At 33.1% G+C, this 27,954-nt stretch overlaps 3 protein-coding genes and 1 long non-coding RNA gene across 4 annotated transcripts; 2 read left to right on the top strand and 2 right to left on the bottom strand.

Moving 5' to 3' along the window:
• Positions 1 to 6,124: 6,124 nt before the first annotated feature.
• Positions 6,125 to 11,904, top strand: LOC142555516 (zeaxanthin epoxidase, chloroplastic-like). The gene is made up of 16 exons (XM_075666453.1): positions 6,125 to 6,809; positions 7,715 to 7,877; positions 8,068 to 8,142; positions 8,470 to 8,570; positions 8,663 to 8,775; positions 9,097 to 9,308; positions 9,545 to 9,636; positions 9,738 to 9,852; positions 9,949 to 10,052; positions 10,375 to 10,420; positions 10,517 to 10,581; positions 10,798 to 10,884; positions 10,988 to 11,042; positions 11,120 to 11,208; positions 11,291 to 11,378; positions 11,596 to 11,904. Exons 1-16 carry the CDS (start codon positions 6,295 to 6,297, stop codon positions 11,677 to 11,679), a joined length of 2,004 nt encoding a protein of 667 aa, XP_075522568.1. The 5' UTR covers positions 6,125 to 6,294; the 3' UTR covers positions 11,680 to 11,904.
• Positions 10,987 to 11,251, bottom strand: LOC142555592 (uncharacterized). Its single transcript, XR_012822443.1, has 2 exons — positions 11,115 to 11,251; positions 10,987 to 11,037 (listed from the first exon to the last, which is right to left on the bottom strand). It is a non-coding gene; the product is annotated as an uncharacterized LOC142555592 (long non-coding RNA).
• Positions 11,905 to 14,765: 2,861 nt separating the features above from the next.
• LOC142515758 (uncharacterized) lies at positions 14,766 to 16,432 on the bottom strand. Its single transcript, XM_075619817.1, has one exon. The coding sequence runs from the start codon at positions 16,221 to 16,223 to the stop codon at positions 15,003 to 15,005; it is 1,221 nt and encodes a 406-aa protein (XP_075475932.1). The 5' UTR covers positions 16,224 to 16,432; the 3' UTR covers positions 14,766 to 15,002.
• Positions 16,433 to 24,921: 8,489 nt separating this feature from the next.
• On the top strand, positions 24,922 to 27,213 carry LOC142549516 (heat shock factor protein HSF24-like). The gene is made up of 3 exons (XM_075658893.1): positions 24,922 to 24,970; positions 25,751 to 25,944; positions 26,447 to 27,213. Exons 1-3 carry the CDS (start codon positions 24,922 to 24,924, stop codon positions 27,080 to 27,082), a joined length of 879 nt encoding a protein of 292 aa, XP_075515008.1. The 3' UTR covers positions 27,083 to 27,213.
• Positions 27,214 to 27,954: the final 741 nt, after the last annotated feature.

Raw genomic sequence — 27,954 nt, 5'->3', positions numbered from 1 at the left:
TTTGATACATATTACTGATATTTGTTACATGCTTTTATATTGTTTATATGATTGCATGTTCGTTGAGTTGTACTGAGATTTTATTCTCACCGGAGTTATCCGGCTGTTGTCTTGTTTGTATGTGTACATGACAACAGGTGGGACAGGATCAGGGTCCAGAAGATGAGGAGAGATCGTGATAGAGTGGAGAATTCGGGCTTTGATGTATATAGGGTTGTGACACTTGATATTTAGATGTTGAACCTTAGTTTTTACTGCTTTGTAGATGGTACAGGACTTGTACTTTATTTTATACTAAGTTGTATATTAGTTTGATTTCACTACATTCCGCATTAAAAAGAAAAAAATTTTATGACCCTAATTACTTAATTAGTAAATTGATCCTGATGACGATTAAGAATTGATTAGCGTCCGGGTCCCCACAATTAACATTATCATAATAAATTTTATAATTTCAAAGTTGTTGCTTGAGTTCATATTTCTTATATGTTCATGCGCCGACAGTGCTTACATTATTTATTTATTTTTACCTAATTTTACATATTATATAATATTATAATTGAGCTCTTGATTTTGTGAGTCAGGTCAAATATCAATTTTTAAAGTTAATCTATTAATACTAATAATTTTATTGAAATTTATAAAAATCATTTATATAATTATCTCGAGTACATTTATATAATTATTATATATAAATAAATAAAAATATTTATTCGATTTTAATTTCTACCTACTAGTAGATATTTATAAAAATCATTTATATAATTATCATCTAGTGATATTAATTTAGAACTTGATTATATATTGATGACAATTAAGTCATTTGTGGTGTTTTTTATCATTAAATTAAAATTATCACATCTTATAAAGTGATAATTTATCTTTGTATAAAATTATTTATCACGGACCCATGATATTATCATGGGCTTTCTAAAAAGATATCAATCGTGGGATAAAGATGATTATTTATCAACCTCTCTCTTATCCAGTGTACCAAACTATACCTTAAAATATAGAAATTAGACTGGTTTACATTTTCATATAAAATTATCAAAAAAATTATTGTAAAAATAGAAATTAGACTAATTTACATTTTCATATAAGATTATCAAAAAATTCATTATAAAGTGTCACATGCTCCTTTGCTTACACTCCATGATATATTTTTTTATATTTTTATCTTAATCTGATAAAAGTTTGATAAAACCAAAACAATGTTTTTAAAATACATAGAATTAATTTTCAAATCAAAATCCAATTTCATAATATCTTTAAACAAAAAATAAAAATTATTCTTAGAAAATCCGAGCTCCTAATTCCATTGACACGTCTCGTCCATCCAATATCTTTTCTACCCGAAAATCTTGGATTAACCAATATATATTCGAACCTAGTATATTTCCTCCGTGATCATGTCATCAAAAACAAGAGGTTTTTGACAACCGAGGATCGATTCTAAGCATAAATGAGACGTGAATTTTCAAGAGGTTTTATCTCTGTATGAGCATTTAATTGCTCTGGAAGTACGAGGATTGTTCTGGCATTATGTGTTGCCACATAGAGCAGTTGATTTGGCTCAAGACATGGGAGAGGGACAAGGTTGTCTGCGTTCAAATTGCAATCCCATGTGACAATACATGCAAATACAGGGACTCTTCGGTTACAGACTTTGGATTATATTGGCAACTATGCTAGTTCCTAATTATATTTGATTGAATTTAATAGGCATTATAAACTTTTTATACATTATGCTATTGAATTAAATAAAAAACTTAAAAAAACTAAATGCGTGTTGAGTGCAATAATTGTCCCTACTTGGTAGAGCGGTCGAACTATGATGCTTGAGCTGTTGTGCGGTTTAAAAAATTTGAGTTGCACCATTAACACTAGCTGTAACTTTTGGTAAAGCGGCAAGCGCTCGGTCATACAACGTGTCTTCGTCAAACTATTTAATTATGTGTGCCCAATTCTTGCATATCTAATGCATACGTAGACAGTGTACAATTGCCAACCAATAAAATTTTGAGAATCTTTGCAAATCATGTATGGGTGGACTTGAGATGGGAATAAAATGAAATGTATTCATTGAAAAGGAAACTATTTGGAGAAATTAAGGTTGTTGCCATCATTTGAAGTGATGGATTTTATTATATGTAATTTTAAGGACAAATGCTGCGTAGCTTTTGTTGATTACAAACTCATTTTTATTGAGAAATCGTGAAAATATAATACTTTAAAGATCAATCAATCTCGAATTGGTCAGTAACGCATATTATATCAATTCAACTGATATTTCAAAATATGATAATTGAATATTTTTTCCTCGTCAAATGCTATTAAAACAGGTTGGTAGAAACTTAAATATATTTTTATGATTGGCAAAATATAACTTATTTTCAATTTTTTTGTTGCGGATAAAGAAAATTTGATAGTTATCATCTAAAATATGTTCCATAAAACAAATTAATGCTTGATTTTGCCTCTTTGTGAGCTACGCTCAAAATACTTGAAATAAGTTTGATTTAGTTGATTCGATGATATCTTAGCACATAAATCACACAAAATTAGACGAGAATAGAGATGATAATGAGACAGATATGGAGTGGTTCCCCGAAACCGACACCTACCCCCATCATGAAAATCTAGTGATTCCAATCAGACTTAGACCCGCTAAAAATTATATACTTTTTTTAAAATTTAATCATTATACAATAATTTTTTTAAAAAAATTAATAAATCATTAAATTTACTTTCCAAATTTATGTTAATAATATTTAGAAAAAAATATCATCATAAGTTAAAATATATTGATTTATAACAAAAAAAATTATAATTATATATTTAAATTTTAAAACATATCATTATAAAATAAAACTATTTCAATACTAAAATATTATGAGTTAAAATTAGATATTAAGATATACATGCTTCAATAAATAAAAATGTACAAATATTCTTAACCATATATACGTACATGTATATGTATACTTATATATTTATATTATATATACATATAGAGTTGTCAAATTTGGTCAGGTCCGTCGGGCTGGTTCGTCCCGCTATAAAAATTGAGCGGGTTGAGTTGGTAAAATAGCAGACCGTTTGGAGGCGGATCAAACGAGTAGAGCCCGTTTGGGTTGCGGGCCAAGACGTGACGGACCTAAACGGGGCGGGCTGACCCGAAAAATTAGGGTATAATTTTATATTTTTAAGTTTTATATAAAAATTTGAATAAGTTTCATGCGTCTCCATCACTCTCTTATATTATTTCTTTCTTATTTTTCTCATGCGCCTCCATCACTCACTCTGGTAAAATCTGAATCTCTGTATTAATGATGAAGATCAAAATTGAATGGAATATAATGAAAATTGATTTTATAGTATTTGTTTAACTTCTTCATGTTTGATTTAAGCACTTTACCTTTTATGGATTATGTTGTATGCTTTCTTAATTTCTTATTTCAATGTTTTAAATTATTTTATGAAATTATTTAACTGAAATATATATTTATTCTATGTTTATTGTGATATTGTGTAGCATTTTTTAAAAAAAATAAGTGGGTCGGCCCGCCTAACTGTGGGGCCAAGGTAGGTTGGGCTGGGTTGGTCATTTAGAGGTCCGTCAAAATAGCGGACTGACCCGCTCCGTCAGCTCGTTTTGACATATTTATATACATATAGAATGGTGGGTATGGTCCATCAAATTTTAGGGCTGTTCTCGGACTTGCTTAACCAGGTCTAAACTCATCTTAGCGAAAAAAATTTAATACGAGATCGAATTCGAACATGACTCATTGTCATCCCTAAATCGGGAAAACGAGAGTTTTATACACAATCCAAATTATTTTGAAACTAAAATACATATGACTGACAAAACTATCCCAAATTTCATTTATCATATTGACTTCCTAGTTTTACCTTATTTTTCCTCGGTCTTCCCCTACTTTCTTTTTGTGCAGAAAAACTTCTTCATTCCATTGGGCCTAATAAATTTGGGCATTACGTAAACTAAGAAATAGTTTGGTACGTGTAATAAGGGAGAGATTAATAAATAATCTTCTTTATCTCATGTTTGATATTTTTTTAAAAAGCTCATGATATTATCATGGGCCTTTGATAAATAATTTTTTAGAAGGTGTGATAATTTTAATTTAATGATAAAATACAATATAAATGACTTAATTGCCCTCAATTTATAAATGATTTTTATAAATCTATGCTAGTAGGTATAAATTAAAATCAAATAAATATTTTTATTTATTTTTATATATTATATAATATGATAATTATATAAACGAATTCGAGATAATTATATAAATAATTTTTATAAATATCAATAAAATTATTAGTATCACTCGATTAACCTTAAAAATTGATATTTGACTTGATTCACAAAATCAAAGGCTCAATTATCATATTATATAATATATAAAATTAGGTAAAAATAAATAAATCATGCAAGCACTATCGGCGTATAAACAGAAAAAATATGAACTCAAGCAACAACTTTGAAATTATAAAATTTATTATGATAAGGTTAATTTTGTCATTACAATCTAATATATAAATTTAATCATTCTTATTAAAATCATACCAAACATTAAATATAATATCCTACATCTTATTTATTCTTAACTTATCCTTATATTATATATCACATGTTTATCCTATCATATGTACCAAACTATGTCTAAATGTATATCCGGACTTTTGACATGAGCCTTTTCCACGAATCAATGGGATTTCAATGTTTCCAGATATATAACATGGGCCAACAGTTGAGTTCTACTGTATTTAAATTTTGAACGTTCGAGTTCAATTAGTGAACATATCGAATTATTCGAGCTTGTACTAAAAGTCTTGAATATCTTTGTAGCGTAATTTTAGAGCTTAAATTTGTATTTATATAGTCAAAAATTCTCTTCAATTATATATACATCCCCATTTTTTGTAGGCTTATAATAATTTTATCCAGTTACTTCTGTAATTATGGATATCAATTGTCATGAAATTATCAACTATATGAAACGATTGAAGCAAGAAAATTAAAGAAAACGATGAAATTATGTTGGTCCCGGTCAATTGTCGCCACCAGAAAAGCACTATTCAATTATTATAATTTTCTAACATCTAAAAAATAAAATTATAATATATGGTAACAATATTTAGAACTTGTTAGAAACTTGTAGAGTCCATTTTTTTATATATAAAAAACAAAATTATTTTCCTTCTCTGAAAAAAAATCTTAATTTTTATGGACATGATTGGACCATGATAGGAAATATTGCTATCGTTTAGGCTTTGACCACAGATACACTTTTTTTAATAGGGATACTTGAAAGTTCATCGATTGGTCGCTAGAGGCGTACGTGGCACTATTTGAATGGTGTGACGGTTAAATTTGAGATAGATTCAACTTGTCTACATACAAGAAGTTTTTTTAAGGTAACTATTTTCAAAACCCGACCATTATTTTTATCACTATTGAACTCGAACACACATCGATACAAACCTCTATACAAATTAGACCAGTTGGGTTAAAGTCCGTCTCAAAATCGACTTATTTTTATGAGTATTAAGAATTGAAGAGAATAGAAGTAGAGTTAGGACATTAAACGACTAATTTTGATGTCAATAAATTTATTGACATGACTTATAAGTTGTATGGTAAGGATTTGAATCGAGATGATTTTTTAAATTTGAGTGGAATAATACTCAAGAAAGCTTTATTCCTTCATAAATTAATCTAAAGTAAAAATTTAGGTTACATTTTATTATGGAGTAAAAAATAATTTGATATATGAGTTATTTTTAAATGACAAATTAATACACAAACTTTTATAATTAGAAATTAATTGGAATTGGGTATCTATTAGATCAATCACAAAAATTGGTATACCAATTTGTGATTTAATCAACAATTAATTAAAAAAAATAATTTTGATGTTTTTGTAGCCATCCTACTCATCCTTCCACCCAGGCGTGAAGTGAGCTGGGCAACATGGCATTGCCATGAAATCTCCACCGTTGCTTCTTCTGCTATGACGGGATTGGCTCAGATTTCTTAGAGCCCCACCACAAAAAACCGTCACCGTCGCTCTCACTATATATCCTCCAAATTTCTTTTCGAGCTAATCGAATTTCGAGGATAGAAGGTTGCGAATACCACACCAGTTTTTATTGGTTCTGCTTCTTCATTCAATTCTTGAAATTTCTGTGTTTTACCAAAAAAGACTGGTGCTTTAATACTGATACACTGAATTTTTTTCGGTATGTTTGCCTAGTTCTAGAAAGATGACTTCAGCTGTACTCTATCACTCAATCAATCCATCTACATCGCTGTTTTCAAGAACCCATTCCCCATCTCTGGTATTCAAAGATATCCCAGCAGAAATCTGCGCTTTTCCGGGCCAGAAATCCTACTTGAGTTACCAAGAAAATGGGCACCACAGGAAACAAACGAAAGTGAAGGCTGCTGTAGCGGAAGTCCCAGAGTGTGAGGCTTCTGTTAGCGGTGGAGTCTCGAAAGACACGGTGAAGAAGCTGAGGATTCTGGTGGCTGGCGGCGGGATTGGTGGGCTGGTTCTGGCTTTGGCTGCTAAAAAGCGGGGGTTTGACGTGGTGGTGTTCGAGAGGGATTTGAGTGCTATCAGAGGGGAGGGGCAGTATAGAGGGCCAATTCAGATACAGAGCAATGCATTGGCTGCTTTGGAGGCTATAGATATGGATGTCGCCGAGGAAATAATGAGCGCCGGCTGCATCACCGGTGATCGAATTAACGGTTTGGTGGATGGGATCTCTGGTAATTGGTAGGTTTCTAGATTTAGTTGTGCTGAGTTGTCGCTTAGAAGGATATTATCTGCCAAATATGTGATTCACCCGCGGTTTAAAACGGTGTTTGGCGGGGCTTGGCTTTGAATTAATTAACAAAGGGTATAGAAGCAGCTCCGAAAATAAATGCAATTTTTTTGTAAAAATTAAAACCTCACTTGGTTAGTATCTGAAACCATGCTAATTCCTTCCAAACATTTCGTGCTGGTCTTTTTCGTGTTTTCATGGATGAGTAGAATGCTTCAAGTGTCCAATAGAACTATAAAGTACTTTCGTACTGCTAAGGACTGATAATTGGGGTTAGAAGGCGAGGATGATGAACTCTAAGTCATGGAAAAAAAATTCTACTTTTTTTGTGGTTTTGAGTGCTTCCCTCCTCGCCCTGTTTCTGCTCAAAGTGTTGCCTTTGTATCCGTGGTATATCATGCTTGTGCAATCTCTGTCTGGATGTTCCTCATTAAGCGTTGTATTGTTGTATGTTTGGATGGTAGCAGAAATACCGAAAATGAATCTTGCAGTTATAAATTCTAAAGTGCCCTCCCTTAATGGTTATGGCTTTGTAGTATTGTTATCAATATCTCGTCCTTTCATATATATAACACGAATCCATGTTTTTTGCCTTACCCTATCACCATATTTTTTTCCTTGATTATGCTATCTAGTGCTTCTCTTTTTTCTTGGTTAATCTGTAAATGATGGAGAATTCTTACTCGAGGAATCAGTTTAGTTTCCTTAATTATATATTATACTATATGGAAAGGGGAGGGAGGGGTCGTCGATGCAGCAGTTATTTTTGTTATCTTGGTTTGCGAAAGGAAGATGTGACTTTTCTTTTCCCATTTTATGTGATTTAAGTGCATAAAATGATACTGTTTATAATCAGGTACGTCAAGTTCGACACGTTCACTCCCGCAGCGGAGCGGGGACTTCCCGTCACCAGAGTCATTAGCCGCATGACTTTGCAACAAATTCTTGCCTATGCAGTTGGCTCAGATATTATTATTAATGAAAGCAATGTAGTGGACTTCAAAGATGACGGTGAAAAGGTAGTCTCAAGTTACACCTTTCTTCACTGGTTTAGTAGCTTGCTAGATCCCAATGCAAATCCGAATGAAAATCCATCGTTATTGTATATGTTCTAGGTCTATTAAGCGCTCCACGGCCTAACGTATCCCAAAAAAATTAATGTTGATCCTGTGTCTGCTTTGATACGACTAATGGGTTGCACAAATTCAGGTTACTGTGAAGCTTGAAAATGGGCAGTGTTATGAGGGTGATCTTCTTGTTGGTGCTGATGGGATACGGTCAAAGGTACTTTTTATTTTATATACGTGATACGATTCCGATTATCCATTAAAAACTTGGATAAAGGTCTTAAGGAGCATATATTAGATCTTGGTTTAAGAGATTGACATATGAGAAAATCGCTTAGTTTGGAGAACTAATATCCATGTAGTCAATCCCGCAACTAACGAGAATGTGCTTTGATGATAATGATGATGTGATACAGTATCGCTCGACCAAAAACTGAAAGTAGAGCAAAAAAACAAAGAATAAAAAAATGAATCATGAAATATTGAAATTTGACTCTGAATTCTTCTGCTCGTGATTCTGGTATCACTATTAATGCTAACACAGGTGAGGAAAACTCTGTTTGGCCCAAGTGAAGCTATATACTCAGGGTACACTTGTTACACCGGAATAGCAGATTTTATTCCTGCTGATATAGAGACGGTTGGGTATGTTGTCTATCCTCGTTCCAATGTGTGTAACATTTCCTTGTCTATGATATTGAGTAAGGCCACTTACTAAGTTTGCAATTCTCTTACAGGTACCGAGTATTCCTGGGCCACAAACAGTACTTTGTTTCTTCAGATGTTGGGGGAGGAAAGATGCAATGGTATGCGTTTCATAATGAACCGCCAGGTGGTGTAGATGTCGGAGGTAAACAATCTCCAGCTTTACCCCTTACTGATTTGATATTTGTTTCTCTTCAGTTGACTCCGGCCAGGCAATTTCACTGGGAAAAACCTTCTAGTATATAGTTCACAGAGCTTATCCAGTCTGGGATGTATGTGACACCTGAGTGGAAAGATGAATGATAGTCAACTGTTAATTTTATTTATAACCGAATTCTGATTTTATGGCATAAATACTGCCTTGAAAGAAGGATACTTATCGATGCCATGATAAATTTAAATTATTTGAGGTGTACAGCTAGGATGAAGTTTCATCCTTAAAAGGAGTGATTCTCTTGATCTTTAGGTAAAAAGGAGAGGCTACTGAAATTGTTTGGAGGTTGGTGTGATAATGTCATAGATCTATTACTCACCACGGATGATGATGCAATTCTCCGTCGTGATATATATGACCGGACCCCAGCCTTAACATGGGGAAAGGGCCGTGTCACGTTACTCGGTGATTCTGTCCATGCCATGCAACCAAACTTGGGTCAAGGGGGATGCATGGCCATTGAGGTATGATGTATTTTGAGCAGTTCTTTTTCTGAACTTCACTACAATTTTCTTCAGTTACACACTGCCTTTATTTGATTATAGAACTGTTTAAACCGTTAAGACCGTGGACCACTAAAAATATGTATATTTAATAAATCCATCATGTGCATGGATATTGAATTTATTTCCTGATCACGAATCTGTTCTGATTTTGAACTAAAAGGCGATAATATTGAAATAATATGTTATGAATTCAGGATGGATATCAACTATCACTGGAGCTTGATAAAGTATGGAAAGAAAGTATCGAGTCTAGTAGGCCAATGGATATAACCTCTGCTTTGAAAAGGTGTAATGTATTTGTTTCCCTTACTGCTGTCTCCAAAAGGCTGGTTAAATTTTCATGAGATCACCCACCAAAACTTCAAAGCATTTGTTGGCTTTCTTCAGATACGAGAATGCTCGAAAAATAAGAGTTGCAGTCATTCATGGACTAGCAAGGATGGCTGCAATTATGGCAACAACTTACAAAGCATACATTGGTGTTGGACTCGGTCCGCTGTCGGTAAGAATGTGACTTTAATGCATGAGAAGATTGAGAATATCCGGGTATGGTCCAGAAATTTTAGAAGTTGATGAAAGTCGGTATTTTGTTTTGTAGTTCCTGACAAAATTTAGAATACCACATCCAGGAAGAGTTGGTGGGAGATTTTTTGTCGACATTGCTATGCCTTTAATGTTGAGTTGGGTTCTTGGTGGTAATGGGTGAGATCTTATTTTCCTTTATTTGTCAATATATTGGGTATGATTTTGGTTTCCACCGATGGATTGAATAAGTGTGTGTTACAAGATTTTAATTTTTTTATGAGATGTATTGGAACCGAGGATGTTTTATATGAATTTGGTTGGAAGCACTTAGATGTTGAAAAACATGAAGTCTAAGCAGTGTAACCTTTATTTGCACCAAGTGTGATAGAAAAACATGTGTGCGCGCGTGTACACGCACGAAAAATCGACAATTTATATTTGGACTTTTCGTGATGTGGAGAGAATGTTGAATATAATGAATGAATTGTATGGCTTTCAGTTCAAAACTTGAAGGAAGAACGCTGCAGTGCAGACTTTCTGATAAAGTAAGCCAATAAACTTGGAATAAAATTGCACTTTGTGTTCTATGATTATGGTATGATGACCAGGTGACTAATGTGTCATATCTATTACACGTGAAGGCCAGTGACCAGTTACGAAGATGGTTTACAGATGATGATGCTCTAGAGCGAGCTCTGGATGCAGAGTGAGTATACCATAACCTTAAATTTATGAAGAGAATACTTTCTTCATTTTGTCACGCATCGCACTCATGGGTTCTGCGGGCAATTATCTTGCATTCATCCAAATGCTAGAAAAATTCTTTTTTTACATCTTTATAGACCCATTCCCCAAACATTTCAATGTGGACGAGGTACTATTCCTTTATCAATTTGCTCAACTGTTGCCCTGTCGTGTATAGTTGGTTTCTATTTTCCATTGAAGATTCAACCGCTGCAACTGATACCATCATTCTAAGCCGAGATGAGAAGAATCCGTATGTTATTGGGTATGCCTTTTCGTCTACAGCTTATGAAAGAAACCGTGTGATTCATTTCCTTGCATGTTTATATCAGACTGTGATACTTATAGCATACCCTTTTCAAGCGTAGGAATGTACACCACCCAAATTTTGCTGGGGTATCAGTATGTATACCTTCACCTCAGGCAAGTTCACTGAATACTCATTTACCTTTTATAATCTTCCGGAAGTTTCATTTTTTCCTTCAATTGCGATACTTCAGGTTTCCAAAACACATGCTCGAATAAGCTATAAAGATGGAGCCTTCTTCGTAACTGACTTAAGGAGTGAATATGGCACCTGGATATCTGAGTATGTCTTGGAATGCATTTTTCCCACTTCTATACACATGATGTGACATGAATCTGCATACTAACTGAATGAAATTTTACAGCAACGAGGACAGGCGATATCGTGTGTCACCCAATGTCCCTACTCGTTTTCATCCTACGGATGTGATTGAATTCGGGTCTGATAAGAAGGTCAGAGTTTTTACATCATTACCTAGTTTCTCAATTCTCATCCCTTACTATGTTGCAAAAAACGTAGAAAGAGCACGATACACTGTCCCTCTTTTTGGGCCGTCGTCTTGTTTAATTTTACATCATCCTTTAGGCTTTAACTGAATCTTGATACTTTATGTTCTTGAACGGCCCTTGGTTTTCGTCTCATTGACGTTTTGTATGGAAGCAATTGCAGGCCGTATTTCGCGTAAAGGTTTTAAAGCTTCCACCAAAAATCGCAAAGAAAACAGATGAAACTGAAGTTCTGCAAGCTGTATAGGATTCAAAGTGAGACCACGGAAGGAGATTGAATTATAGGGAAACTTGTATAGAATTTTAATTGGTGGCAATTGAACGGTGTCATGCTGCTGCATTTTGGGATAGGAGTCGTGACATGTAATTGTAATATTTCTACGCTCTAATTATACATGGAAATGGCTCCAATTGTTATCGGGAAAAAAAAAGGACAAATTATGGAGTTAAGCAAATCTCAGCTTTCCTGATTTCTACTAGATTGAATTTGAAATTGAAACCTCTATTTTTTCTCCCTTAAACCCACAAAATGAACAATTTTGCAATCAAATTTAGCTTGTTTTATAATTACAATTCACATTCCATTGTTTCGATTTGAATTTTAATTATCAAACTCTATTAGTTACATATTCAAATTCATTCTCCAGCACATTTTATGCATGATGCAACGAAATAATTCGGAGGCAAATTCAGATTGAGACTGTGTTTTGGAGCACGTACAGAATACCTCGAATTAGATAGTTGTAATAAACACTCGAAGAACATCATTCGAGCTAAATCAAAAAGTTCGAGAGTTCGTTATTGGAGCTGTGCTTGTTGGTTTCATATTGAAAATGAAATATTTCGTAACTTGTTTGATGAAGATATTAATTATTTTTAGAAAATGTAAGTCATAGAGATCAATGACAAGTTAAATTTAAAATTTAAAAATGTTATTTAATTTTTTGTTACTTAAAAACTTCAAACTATTTAATATCTCGACAAAATTTCAGCAACTGGCCACACATGGATTTCTTTTGTAATATAGTTTGGAGTAAATTATATATCTTATTTTTTTGTTACTTTAAAATTTTTAACTATTAATATCTTGATACAAATCCAAAATACCATAGATTTCCTTAATTGACAATGGATCAAAAGGCCAACCAACATGATTCAAATCTTCCACCAAATAATTAGCCAGAAACGAAGGGAAAAAGGACAATGGACTGGGGATGGATGGGACACTACATCTATAAACAGAATTATTTTTTAAAAAATATTATTTAATTTCCTCAAAATAAATATTATTTAATAATACACCAGCAGTTTGCAATAAGTCTGCACTTAAATTAGATGTGCAGTGCAGGTGTAGTCACCATCCAAATTTCCAAATAAAATAAGATATCAAGAGTGGCCCCTCCTCCCTATAAATACATTGCATGAACCACATATAAAATTATAGTATTATAATTAAGCTTATCATAAATCTGTAGATGTTTCATTGTCTCGCCATACACATACAATCTCGTTTCACATACATAAATGTGCCTCGCCTGCGGCGGACAAGTGATGAAATCGCCACCGTTACGGGCAGCAGAGGGGCACCTCCCATATCTTCCTGTCATGCAACTGGTATTTTGTTTTAGTACGAATAAATGTCATGTGACTTAGTTCTAACTTGTTAAGAACATGAACACTTCAAATTAAAATGTAGGATTCGATGGAGTTAATTTGTGGCAATGATACTCAGCATTTTGAAAAACAAACCACATAATACGTGAATACATATGTTTGTAATTCATTTTTGGTCTAAAACGTTTGTGTTATTTTTGTTCGTCTCATCAAGAGAAGGTATTGATTGACCTAATCATCCTCTTCTACATGTTTTGTTGTCTTAAATAATAATATGACCCGTGAGATCATATGATGACTGTCTTGAGCCATGGTGATGGGATTCCTATGGTTATGTTATATACTGACTGATCCCATTATGGACTAATTTGCTTATGTTTTTATAGGAATGGTCGATATGAATTTCTATATATCACAAGACAAATTGTTATTTTGTGTGTATTAGTAATAACATAGAATTGTTCACCGATAGAAAAGACAAGAAATATAATAAATGCGACAAAAGTTGAAGTTAGGGAGGAGCAAACAGCACCCACCTCGTTGTTGTGTCTCTTGAAGGTTAAGACGTCAAGAATTAGGTGTCAGGTTTCCCACTCGAATGTGGATAACATAGTGGCTTCTCTTTATTTCCTGTCTGTCAACTCCTATCTCCTCTCAAAAGAATATATATATATATATATATATATATATATATATATCATTTGCCTTTTATCATTTGCCTTTTTATCCCTCGTATTTCTTTTTCAATACCCATTTTCCACTTGTAATTTTTCTTTTATCATCTAACAAATTCATTAATTTAATTTTTGCTTCGATCCTCACTCAATTTTTAATAAATCGAAAAATAAAAATAAGATAACTATGTATAATCCTTACTCCATTTGCTTCGACAAATTCTCGAACCAAACTTTGTCTTGTAAAAAGTTTTGTTTCGTTACATCGATGATAGGGATGAGCAATATGTCAGCTCGATTGTTTGATCTAAACAACCAAATTCTTGTACAAAAATGTTAAGTTAGTTGAATCATTAACTAAATAGGTGGATGGCTAAGGACCCGAATGTGGAACGTGTCGACTATTTCGACGCACCATTTATTTGTGAGCACAAACTTGTGTGAGACGATATCACGTGTTGTATTTTTGTGATACAGATATTTTATTTGGATCATCCATGCAAAAGTATTATTTTTTATTATGCTAAGAGTATTATTTTTTATTAAGAATATCGGTAGGGTTGATCCGTCACACAGATAAAAATTCATGAGACCGTTTCACAAGAAACATAATTTTATTTGTGACATTTGGAGAGGAAAGGTCACTCACGAGTCCCAGTCGATCTCCCAACTCTCAAAACCTATCATCTTCATTATTATTAATTGCCATATAATTTTTTAAAAACGTTATTTTACATTCCCAAATATATGGGACCCATTCTACGTCTTTTTGAGCACACGTGCGCCCCTTGGTTTGATATCTGTGTCACTCCGTAAATTTTTTATATTATTATGTTTTATTTATACATTTCCCAAAAAAAAATTCCTTCTAAATTTGTGAACAGAAAGAAGTGAAGTATTTGAACTAGTCGGGCAGTCACGTGGCTCTTATATTCGTGTGAAAATGGATCAGCGAAATTTTTTATAGAAATAACACTAACATAAACTATATTCTTACACAATTAAAATTCCAGAATGTAAAGTAAAACAGACAGTTGAATCAAATGGAGGAGAATCCATTGAATTTAAGACAGATTCGGAGTAACGGTATAATATCTTTTTAGTTTCATATTACACGTATAGTGTGTAATCATTTTCTTTTATCTTTTTTCCCCCAAAAATATTCATAATTTATATACCATTTGTCTTACTTTTTTACAACTTCCTAAGAAATATTTTTGTATCCAATTGAGGCACGAAGCTAGCTGGGAACACGAGGCAATCTCGATGTTCCCCGGGTTTACTAAGACAGCGAACCGGTTGAGGACGACGACGACCGTTTCACCGCCACAGCCAGTTTCCCGATCCTCTCGACCAGCTCAGGAGACAGCATCTTCACCGGTTTCTTCTCCTTCTCCCGTCGGAAATCGAAACCAAGAGCATCCGAAACCTCTTCGGAGCTCCACCCGGATTTCAGGAGCGTATCTGATAACCGATCCGCTTTTAGCAGCAAAGCATCCAACACGGCCTCGTTATCCACCATAACCATCTCGCCTTCGAAGAACCCGGATGCCGATACGTGAATGATCTCCGAGACGTCGGATTCCTTCCAACCGCCTTGTCTCAAAACCGACCCGATTTGGGTCACGTATTCTTCGACCCATTTGGGCATTTCGGATCTTGGTATGTCGCGGTATCTGTCGGGTGATGATGAGGATGAGGAGGATGAGTTAGAGTTCCTCTGCCGGCGATCCACGGCGGCGTCGCTCCAGAACTCCACCCACCGTGGCGTCCGCCCGCCGGAGATTGCGTCAAGGCTTCTCCTGGAGAAGCTGCTCGATGATCCAGCTGAGTTCAGCTCGCTTCCTGAGCGGTGGCTTGATAGAATACTTGAATCCCGGCTCGGTTTGAAGAGAGAGGATTCGCGATCAAAAAAGTCTGACAAATCAAACCCGCAACAGAAGATTCTGTTCTCATCTACGTAAAAAATAGGGTTTCCTGCCAAACAAGGGTTGCAAGGGATGTAACAACGATTGAAGACGGGGATCAAAAGCGGGGCTTGTTTGAGAGCGTTCCGGGCTATTTTCAGGGCCTTCTCCGGGTTGGACGGGTGCGGGCCCCACGACTTAGACCATAGAACATTTCGAGCTATGTGGAAAGAGATTGAAGCAACGGGAAGTTCAATGGAGGTTCGGAGGTGAAGCCTGGCCGAGCCCGATGACCGCCAGTTTGGAAACCCGGTCCCCACGGGCAAACCCAACGACAGAACCGCTTTCAGGTCCGGTGGGAATGCAAACCCGAACTCGGCTTCGGCTAACGCGAACTCCGACACCGATAAACCAGCTTGGACTCTAACACCCGAGCTCTTCAAATGGCTGATCACTTTCTCCGCCAACGACGAGAAAGATAGGAGGCTTTTGCGCGGCGTGGACGGAGCGGAAGAGGCGGCGCGTGCGGATAGACGGCGGAGTCCAGCCACGTGGGAAGCGTTCAGCCCGGCCATCCTCCTGTCCACATCAACCATTCTCAGGTGATCGGGTCTTTAACAACAAGGAAAAGAAGAAAAGAATCAAGCTTTCGGTTGTTGATCTCAAACTTTGCCGGAGGAACGAAGATTGGGTTTTTTTGCGAAAGTGGGAAAGGTGGAAACTTGAGTGAAGTTTACAGTGAAGTGCAAACAGGGCAAACCAAGAAAAAGAGACGGATTTATAGCAAAGCCGGTGGATAGGGAGCCGCTTTAAGTTTTTTTTTAATCTTTTCCATTTTACAATCTGTTTTTTTGTTATTTAATTTATTATAGAATTAATGGTGGCTGATTGTTTTATTTTGTCGAAATTAAATTTAATCACAAACGAATGGTTAGTTGGTAAATCTATTTGTCACATTTTAGAATACTTACTAAGGTTACAAATTGACTGTAATATCCATAACATACGCAAAGCTTTAGCTAATATACGAAAATACATATCATGATTTTTCTATATATCAATAATTTCATGCATTGCACGATAAATGTGATTTACTATTAGCTATAATTTCCCTGATTACCTGTCATATTTATTCGATATGATTCATAAAATAATCACGATAATTATAAAAACAAAAACGTGATTTCCATGTGTATCATGATAATAAACTTCAAAGATTTATTCGTCCATCTTCTATGACATAAATCTTTATATAATAGCATGTGTTTTTATCGTTTATCATAAGTAACATTTAGGGAATGTCTGGCTTCTGATTAGCCAAACTAATGTATTTTGAGACTTGTTGATGGCGAAGCTTCTTGACTATAATACGCAATAACATTTCAAATAACAAAGTGGACGACTTATATATCATGACACTTTGTTAGTAAATATATAAATGTATACATAATTTAAAAATTCACGATGAAAAATATATGTGCATAATTACATGTGAAGTCCGGTGATACATTAATATGTTCAATTAATTATCAAGAATTTTGGACAAAAATATCAAAATACAAAATTTATTTATTTATTTATTTTATCAAAGAGCCCTGCATTAATTACGGTATATTTGGTGACCCTTTTATTATTATTTTCCATACGTCCAATTTCTTGCATATTCAGGTTTCAAGCATATAAAAAGAAGAAGAAGCAGTATTCACATTTCACACGCATGTTATCTAGTCTATATATTTATAAAGATCATTTTATAATTTTGGCAAAAATTTGTGTGAGACGATCTCATGAGTCGACGTATTTTGAGAGACGGGTCTCTTATTTGGGTCATCCTTGAAAAATTATTACTTTTTATGTTAAGAGTATTACTTTTTATTGTGAATATCGGTAGGATTGACCCGTCTCAGAGATAAAGATTCGTGAGACCGTCTCACAAAAGACCTACTCTATAAGCTTTAAACGTAGCACCGGCTCATATATAAACGAAAATTCAAATACCTTTGATGTAATTTCGGCATATTCACATGCTGCTATCAAGAAATTTAGTGCACCAAAAATTATAAAACTTTAAGAAAAATATATTATTTTCGTTATGCATATTTGTATTTTTCGATTTTTATCGTAATCGTGAATTTTTTTTGATATTTTTAGTCTTTTGTGAGGATGAAAGATCTATATTGCATATGTCACATTGGTGACACATCACCATCGAGTAATATATTATAATAAAAAATATTATTTATAATTTTATTCAAAATGTATTAGTACTATGCCTTTTTATTGAGTTTTATTTATTCAATCCATTTAACAAAATCAGGATTCCTTGCTGGCAAGTGGTTTCATTAAGGAATGTGGTACAAATTCGAAAGCTTCAGGGAAATTGCATGTCTGGCAAATTTATTTCATTAAATTGTGACACTGTCACTTATTCAACCTAAGCACGTGACACAAACACTGACAATTTCGGTTTGTTTCAACCTACCCGTGCACGACCTGCACGGGCAATGAACGGCCCGGATCACTCCACATGAGTGATCCGGGCCCACCTCCCTGTAAAAAAAAAAAAAAATTGGCTCGAAAAGATTCGAGCCGTTGGATCGATCCCTGCAGGCAATGCCTGTAGGGGTAGGGTCGACCGAACCGACAATTTCCGAAACCATAAATTATATATTTTCTTCTTCTTTTTTAATAATTGAAAATTTTGAATTTGAATCATACATCATTTGACTTTTGATGTAACATGTAAGATTCAGAATTTTATTGAGAGCGATATAAGGGAATTCATGTAATGATATAATAATAATTTGATCAATATATAATAATAATATACAATAGCGAAAGGTCAACGTATTTTGAAATTACTGTCATCTAGGGTTTCGCTTAAATTTATTTTATATTATTTTCATCTAAATTATATAATAAAAAAACTTCTCCATTATCTAAAAAAATTTAGTTAAGTTTTTACGTTTAGAAACAATTTTTCTTCTTATTTAATTTACTGATATATTCGTATTAACAAACTTTTTGTAACTATTTTTAAAGTAGTTAAATAAAGATAAAATTTGAAATTTGTTGTAAACTCTTTCCGATAGAGAAAAATCAAACAAATATATATGTGTAGGATGTAGAAAGTATTGTTCTACTCGAACTATCTTCTCATTTGCCTAGATAGTTCACGCTACATTGAGAGTCCCCATAAAAAAAATGTATTTGAAACTACAATTTTAATGTGATATTGTATTTGCAAAACTGTAAAAAAATAAATAAATGTGACGCTTCTACGTAATTTCAGAATGATAGACATGAGTTTGCACCGTAATTAATTCATCGTGACACGACCTCCAAACTTAAATACCTACATTTATTCTTAAACAAAATCTCTTGTTCGATGTGAGATAAAACTGATTTCTCGCTTATCAAGATGATAATCCATCTATCCAATATATTGCAAAAATTTGTGTGAGACTGTCTCACAGATTGTATTTTGTGAGACGGATCTCTTATTTGGGTCATCAATAAAAAAATATTACTTTTTATGCTAAGAGTATTACTTTTTATTGTGAATATCGGAAATATTACTTTTTATGCTAAGAGTATTATTTTTTATTGTGAATATCGGTAGGGTTGACCTATCTCAAAGATAAAGATCCGTGATACCGTCTCATAAGAGACCTACTCCCAATATACATAGGTTTATTTGTGTGTTTTATGTGTATTAAGAAAATTATTTAAAAAATTAAATTTCTCTCCGTTTAGCTTATATTTATTTAATGAGCGTTTTAATAGGATATCAAAATTCATTGGAAGTAGATAATTTATTTAATGAATAAGAATAAATTAGTACAAGAATCGATAAAATAATAAATATAGACAATGAATTATATATTTGGAACTAGAACCATTAACATAAAAACTCATTTAAGACGGTTTGATATGTCAATTTTATAAGATGTATATTCTATTTGGATTACCGATGAAAAATATATTTTTTATGACAAAAGTTTACTTTTTATTATAAATATGAGCATGATTGATTCATCTCATGAATAAAGATCTGTGAGACCGTCTCACAATAGATCTACTAATTGATTAATTCTGAACACATAATTAATATTAATTAATTATGCTTTTGTCTCTTGAAATGAAGCAAATGTATCTATATTTTGGATTTGTGGGTGCAATTAATTGATTTCATTGCCAACCGTTATTATCGATCAATGCTATTGATGAAAAAGGAAGCAAGAGATTGCAACTAATTCAAAAAATGAATATATCGAGAAAATGAAGGACATGGGATTTAGGTTTGTAGGGATTCAGAAAATTCGATGGACCAAGCTGTACGCTTACCAACGTACAAAATGTTCCATTCAAATTTTAAAACAATATAAAATAATTTATATAAGAATATTAATTTCCTGTTTCAAAAAAAATATTTCCTTTACAATTTTTTATAAAATATTTTAAATATAAATGTGGTGTGTACGTATATATTAGTTGAATGGACTATTCAAATGTATATCTGGCCTCATTATCTGCCATTAAAGGACTAGTAATTGCTTACATATGGAAAACTATATTTTCAACCATATGTTAAGATCGAAACATAAATCTAATTTAACCTCAAAAGCTATCTTAAATGTGTGGATTGTCCAAGTCCATATATGCAATTTTTAAGATATTTTATCCAACCGATGTGGTACAACTAACACACTCCTCTCACGCCCAGGAATAACATTTGGAGCGTGAAGTTTACAAATGACACAATTATGGGCAGAACATGTGTCTCAACTATGGAAATTCCAATACATAGCGATGAAACATGAGCTCTGATATCATGTTAAGATTAAAACTTGGATCTAACTCAACCCTAAAAGCTAGCTCAAGGGGGGAGGATTGTCCAAGTCCATATATGGAACTCCCAGATATTTTATCCAACAGATATGGAACAACTAACAAAAATTTTATTTTCAACACTAAAATTAAAATTAGCGTAGAAAAATTAAACCCGATGAATAATTGGTTTGCGGGGTTATGCATGCAGACAACATTAAATCCAAGAGATTAATTTTTTTAATTACGGTGATAATATTATAATCAACAAATTGATTAAAATTTAAAATATCATATGTATACAGGATAGAGTGAATATAACGCCACCATTGATATACATTTCAAGGAATACAAGCGTGCTTATAAGCGTAATTAGGTAATTTTATATATAGTGTATTGACCTCCCCTAGCTAGGTTAGTTAGGAACAATATCAGTTAGGTAGTCAAGCCCATTCAATGAGTGGCAATTAATTTTTTTTATAACTTTCTTTAACAAATTTAAAGTTTGTAAAGAAAAATAAATAAATGAGAATCTATTTGGAATTCAACTAAACCTTATATTGGAAATACATTATGTATACCATGAGCTTATAATTTGAAGATATATACATTGGTATAAGATATTTTGGATAATGTCCAAAAATAAATTCATGGGAGTTTATGCTCAGAGTGAACAATATCATTTCATTGTGGATATATATTATTTCTATTGTATAACAAGTGATATCAGAGCTATGATCGATATCGAGTCATGTGTGTGGAATCATCGAATACTTAAACGAACGATGTGAGAACTCCCAGTAAATCCGTGATGAGATTGAAGTAGACGATGCTCAAAGTATTTCGTGTAAGGCGTGCGCTCCTAACGCGGTGGATAAAAGTGACCTCGAGGATCGATGGATTGGATTGAGAGGAAGTCCAGACCATGAGAAAAATTGTGGTCTTTCATTTGATGAGAGGATTATTGGTAATTCAACCAAAGTCTCATATTGAAAATATGTTAGGAAGATCGCAAGTTGATATGATGAAATGATATCCACGTCGATATGACGTATTTTAGTTAAAATCTTATTAAAAAAAATTCAATAAGATTTTATGGCCAAAGTGGACGTAACATACTATTGTGTAGTTTATGCATGACTTCCATTGTACAATAGAACCAATGAAAAACTCCTATGTCTATATGAGTATTTATAAATATTTTTTATAACATACATTCTCTCATTAAAATTTCAAGACCTTAGCAAATTTTTTGAAATGTTTAAATTATATGGGTTCGATAGACGAGATCAAGATTTCAAATTTATGATAAAATTTTGATTTTGAGATTCAACTGTAACAAACATTTTTTTCAGCTAAATAATTATATCGGCTCGATAAAGCTTGAAAAGGTGAGAATTAATTGGGATTCATTAGTCGCTTCATTTTATCCAAGATGGACTAAAGATGACAAAACTAATTAATTTAAGATAATGAAGAAGAGGCAAATGATGGATTAAATTATTTTAATAAAAGGTGTGACAGATATAGAACCCGACTTTAGATTGGTAGTGTACACAAGTACAATGGGCGACGATATCTACTGAGTACCAAACATGTAGTGTTAAACACGCTTTTATGAGAATATAAACCGCGCGAGGGAAGAAGCATTTTCCAACCACGCTATGTCCTGTATAGTCGATATTTTTAGTACATGTTTTATAAAAAAAAATCGAATTGTAAATTTAAATGTCAAGTTTATTTATAAAATTTGTAAACAAATAAAATTTTGCCTTGAAAAATTCAATCATAAAAATGATACGGAGAGTGAAAATTTTAAATGTTTAATTTAACAAACTAAAATTCATAAAAATTAAAGATGTTGCGGTAATTTATGATTCGTTTGTATTATATTTGATATTGAATTATAATTATAATATATATATATATATATACGATTAACAATAAATTTAGATATACATCACATCTTTTTCATGATAAGATAAGATCAATATTATTTTTAAGTTTTCAAAGATAATAAACTCTAAAAAAATTCATAATAAGATAAGATTAATCCTAAAATAATATGAATGGCCTCCCTATCAAGATATCCAACTTTCGATTGGAAAGATTACGCACGGCAAGCAGGGGTTCCACTTCCACTACCACTAGTAAATAAACCAACCCTCGTGCGATAATATATATTTTTAGTGATGGGATGCACGCGTGTGATATGTGCAGATAGAATAAGGTTAAAAGTGGCAGGTGCTCTAAGATTTTGTTTCCAGACAATATTTCTTTAGGGCAACAAAGGCTTTTGGTACTGCAATGGCACTCGTAAGAGCTTTCGATTAAAAGGAACAAGCCAAGATTATTTATTCATAGCCCACATGAGAATGTGGACTTCATATTTATAGCCCGCATAAGAAAAATATATATAACATTTAATTGCAGAGATTTCAAATGCAAACCCGACCTTTTAATATATATATAGATCACGCTAGCCAGTTAAACTATACAGGTAAACTCGTCGTGACAATTAAGTTCGTCCAAATTAGTAAGAAGAATCGAACTTCTGACCATCGATTAAATGCTACCTACTTTATCAACTCGAACACCTCTTGTAGACTTGAATTCGAATTTCTATTGATAAACTTTGATCTAGAACTTCTGAGAAAGTAATTGAAATTATGTAAAAAATTTATTAAGAAGTTGTTTCAAGAAACAATGAGGGTGAATCTTTTTAATAATTTTTCTTGAGCATATACGATATTAAAAATTCTGTATTATAATATCGATTCCATCTATTAATTTGTTAGATAAATATTTTTCGAAAGATTGTTTACTTAAAGTTATCAGTTGAAGTTTTAGCACAATATAATAGAAGTTTCAAATATTTTCTTACACGATATTTTCAAATTTGAGAAGCTTAATTTTTCAAACAAATAATTTTATTATTAAAAGCTTAAAGAGCATGTTTACCATAAAAAAATAGAGTTACAGATGAAGAGCCGAAATTAGTTATACATTGCCCACTCTGATGTTTAATACCAATGTTTTCACAACTGATCTAGTGATCGAACCAATCTACCTTAAAAATAGTTCAATCGGCCGAACCACAAAAATGTTATACTATATAAAATAATAATATATTATAGAAAATAATATATTTAAATGTTAAACATTGAAAATGTTATACCATATAAAATAATAATATATTATAGAAAATAATATATTTAAATGTTAAACATTGAATATGTATACAACGATAAAAATATATATTTATCGAAGTATAAAATCTAAATAAGAAAATTATAATCAAATATAATTATATATATACACAGACAAAATAAATAAATCAAAACAAACTCTAATATAGTATTTTTATGTATGTAAATTTGAAATAGTCATATACATGTATAAAATTAAAAAAAAAATCTATCAAGATATTAAGTTGGGATGAATTCAAAATCGAGTACTAAATTTGATATAAGAGTGAATTTTAAAAATATCAGAGATCCAAATAATCATATATGTACAAACTATTAAGGTTATAACATCTTAATTTAATCAACAATAAATTTGAAATTTACTTAATTTTTTTCATCCAAGCGTTTCAAATCTATGAAGATATTATATTGGGATAAATTCATATGTGTAGCTGGTGTAAAAAGTCAACATAGGTGGATCAATATATCCATAATCAATCAGTTCAAAAAGGTGAATATCCATAATCAAATTTCAATGAAATTGTGTACAAACTTTATTTAATCTTTTTCCTTGTAATGGTCAAAACTTTACACAATGCGTTCAAGAATTAGGTTAATGCATATGCAATGCTGATTCGGCTTCTTGTATGATGTTGGTGATGTCTAAAATCATGTAGAGAATTACTTCGATTAACTGGCATTAGGACAGTGCCTCTATTCTAGATCCGAGGCCTGCGATACATCTAAGACCTAAATGTTCAGACATGCATGCACCCCTAATGACCTCAAATGCATCGGGCCGTTAACACTACCCTCAAACAACCAACCCCAAATGTCTCTTGAGTGTCTTGTTTTGACCTCGAAATCCTAGTTCGTGTCGAATATTTAAATCATTTAGCAAATGGTATGAATAGCTCGCGATCGGAGATCGGAAGGGTTGTAAGTTGCTCGGGAGTATATATCTAGCAGCGCCAGAAACCGGCTGCTTGTCTCAGGGTGTCACTTTCTTGTATACGTTTAATGTTTTCATACCAATTTAGACAGTGGAGCTGTAAAAATTGGATTTAGATTCACATTATTATTTTAAAAGGTCCGGTCTGATTCATATTTAAAACGAAATATGATGTATTTTGGCATGAAAGTGGTAATATTTATGTGTCGATTGGAGTAAAAAATGAGTTTCACAAAATTCACAAGAGTTTTTTATACATATATAGTCTTATTGGGGATGCCGACCAACTTGTTAAAAACATGTGTATCTTTTTTGACCGAGGGAATGGCGGCAATTCCCACACATGAAATGGAAAGGAAATCGAAATCGTTGGGTGCAAAAATCAAAATTCAACAACTTATATGTCACGTCGTACTTTACAAGCCCACCTTTTTATTTAGGTCTTCCCCATTCATTAATTACACCATCACTACTAAGATAAGGTTCTTCGAGAACAAGATTACCATATCAGACGGTATTCTTATAATATAATATTTATTATCTTTGTTTTTTTCTAGAATAAAATTGAGATCAGCGAAACGAAGTTTTCTTGGGTCAGTTTCATTACGTACCTTGAATGATAATATCTAAATTCTTTAATAAAAATTATTTAACAAAAGGTTTTAATATTTCTTTTTTCAGAAAGGAAATTTTATTTTTCCCAAGAAAGTTCAGAAAAATACGAAAATAGCATTTACGAATTAATTGGTTGTTTGTTTGAAACATTTGAAAAGGGGTACCAAAAATGGGTTTTGTTTCCATATATATGAATTAATTCTTAGATAGGTAGACTGTCCCATTGCCGGTGCCCATTTTTTCCTCTGTCTTCCATTATTTAAATTCCCCGCAACCAGGAATTCCCAGGCCCCAGATTTCTCCCAAGAAGTTATGGTTGATCTTCCCCTCTGTCGGGTCATCAGACCATTGCCAAAACAAGAAAAATTATCCGATGGGAACTGCTAAAATCTCGAAACACGATCTCGTTCGTTCTGGGTTTGGATTCTATTGCTGGGGCTGGGAATTCCTCGCCGCCCTCTTGCTCTTTAGTTGCTGATCGATTCTTTCTTTTGTCTATTGAGAGATTTTGGTCTTTTGAGTGATCGATGGCGCTGAGGGTCGGTTCCGGCGCCATTCTTGACTAAGACTTACGATTTGGTGGATGATCCGGAGACCAACGACGTGATATCGTGGAACGAGAGCGGGACGACGTTTGTTGTCTGGAAAACAGCGGAGTTTGCTAAGGATTTGCTGCCCAATTACTTCAAGCACAACAATTTCTCCAGCTTCGTTCGCCAGCTGAATACCTACGTAAGTTTCTTGATCATCAAATGTTTGCTGAATTAGCCTCTGACTTTTGCTCCTTTTCTTGCTGATCTCCGTCTTGATTATATGAAAACTTATCGAAAAACTGTAATTTTGGTCAGTCTGTCAAATTTGGTAAAACAAGCTATTAAAGTTGAGTTGGTTTGATATCAAGTTGTCAACTATCAAATAAAGAATGGTCTATTTTTTCCCCTTGCTTTTTTCTCTAAAATAATTGGAGTTCTGACGTGCAAGTTTATGAGCTAAATAGTATTGTGCTTATAAATTTTTAATGTTTTGAACTTTATGTATGCTTCTTGCAATATAAAGATTTATTAACAGAGAGATTTTCAAGATTCTAGTTATAACATTAAAAAAATTGATCCAGCTTATTGATTTTTATGAAAAAATATGTCGCAATTTATTTGCCCAAAAATTGGTAATCCATGGATTATTTTCTTTGATTTTGTGCCATCATATAGTGCCTGATCGGAATTATCTCTTGCAGGGTTTTCGAAAAACTATTCCAGACAAATGGGAATTCGCCAACGACAACTTCAAGCGAGGAGAAAGAGATCTCTTGACCGGAATCCACCGCCGTAAAATAGCTTCTTCACAAAACCCGGCCGGCGGGAAGGCCACAGCCGCCGATAACCAAAATTCCCCGGCGATCTCCGGCGAAGATTTAGGATCAACCTCCACTTCATCTCCTAACCCCAAGAATCCCAGCTCACTGGGGATACAGGCTTCGGCTCAGCTCGCGGCTGATTTATCGGATGAGAATGACAAGCTGAAAAAAGATAATCAGACGCTGAGTTCGGAGCTGACGCAGACCAAGAAACAGTGCGATGAATTGATTGCTTACTTGAATCGGCGGCTGAATGTCTCTCCGGAGCAAATCCAACGCATTATGAAGCTCGGATGCGGGGTTGACGGTGGTGTGGTGGGTGGTCAAGGTTTAGATAGTGACGATTATGACGAACATGAGAATAGTATGAAACTGTTTGGGGTAGTTTTGAAAAAGAAGAGAGGTCGTGATGACAATATTAATTTTTCAGGGCCCGAAATGAAAGAAATGAAAAGTAGGGTTCCTTGCTTTAGGATTTCAGAGTCACCTGAAAACAGCGGGAAGGTCTATAACTGACCACTCGATTAGTGCCACGTGGCATTTGGTAAATAGTTCTAGGTTGTGACACTGGGTTGGGTAATAAAGTAAAATTTACATGAGCAAAATGGGAGATGAAAACAAATGAATCTTCCATCTCTGTTGCTTAATATTTTGTTTTCTTTGTTTTTTCGATTTGGGTTTATTTTTTTTTATATTGTTATTTTTAGTTGAGTAGGTCTCTTATGAGACGATCTCACAAATATTTATCTTTGAGACGATTAAACCTTACCGATATTCACAATAAAAAGTAATACTCTTGCATAAAAAAGTAATATTTTTTATGGATACCCAAATAAGATATATGTCTCATAAAATACGATCCGTGAGACCGTTTCACGCAAGTTTTTACTTTTTTAGTTAGGTATATAACATGTCTGATCGAACTTTTTTAGCCTATACAAACAAAAAAGTGAAATTAGAGATTTGAAAAATATTTTATTTTAAAATAGATCAAAGTTTTATTTTTAATTATCACATAATAATTCAAGAGTTGTCTATCTAATAGTGAAATTGAATTGATTATGTAGAATAATGTACAAGAGTAAATGATTAGTCAATATTACGATGTAATTAAAACATTAAAGTTGTACACTTTATTTTAATTATCTTCCTATCATCCCATCAAAATATTAGATTTTTTATTTTAATTTATCAAATAAATAAGATAATTTGTAATTAATATAACATTTTGCCAAAATTAAAAATAAATAGTTGTTTAAAAAATATGCTTTAAAATGTATATATTTATGGTGAAACTTAAAAAGAACAGTAAAGGTAATTTTGTCTATTTTAATGCAAAAAGTCAAAACGAAATATATATCATTCTTAAATAATTTCTTATTAATAAT

Source organism: Primulina tabacum, chromosome 1 (assembly GCF_025594145.1).
Source record: "Primulina tabacum isolate GXHZ01 chromosome 1, ASM2559414v2, whole genome shotgun sequence".
NCBI lineage: Eukaryota > Viridiplantae > Streptophyta > Magnoliopsida > Lamiales > Gesneriaceae > Primulina > Primulina tabacum.
The sequence above is the reverse complement of the archived record's forward strand: the minus strand, read 5'-3'. Positions and strand labels throughout refer to the sequence as shown.

Coding starts and splice junctions, on each gene's coding strand:
- LOC142515758 (XM_075619817.1), bottom strand. CDS start 16,223: ATGGTTGATGTGGACAGGAGGATGGCCGGGCTGAACGCTTCCCACGTG.
- LOC142549516 (XM_075658893.1), top strand. CDS start 24,922: ATGGCGGCAATTCCCACACATGAAATGGAAAGGAAATCGAAATCGTTG. Junction 24,971..25,750: donor AAGGAAATCGAAATCGTTGG/GTGCAAAAATCA, acceptor GATGGCGCTGAG/GGTCGGTTCCGGCGCCATTC. Junction 25,945..26,446: donor TTCGCCAGCTGAATACCTAC/GTAAGTTTCTTG, acceptor TATCTCTTGCAG/GGTTTTCGAAAAACTATTCC.
- LOC142555516 (XM_075666453.1), top strand. CDS start 6,295: ATGACTTCAGCTGTACTCTATCACTCAATCAATCCATCTACATCGCTG. Junction 7,878..8,067: donor TCAAAGATGACGGTGAAAAG/GTAGTCTCAAGT, acceptor GCACAAATTCAG/GTTACTGTGAAGCTTGAAAA. Junction 10,582..10,797: donor GAGCGAGCTCTGGATGCAGA/GTGAGTATACCA, acceptor TGTCGTGTATAG/TTGGTTTCTATTTTCCATTG.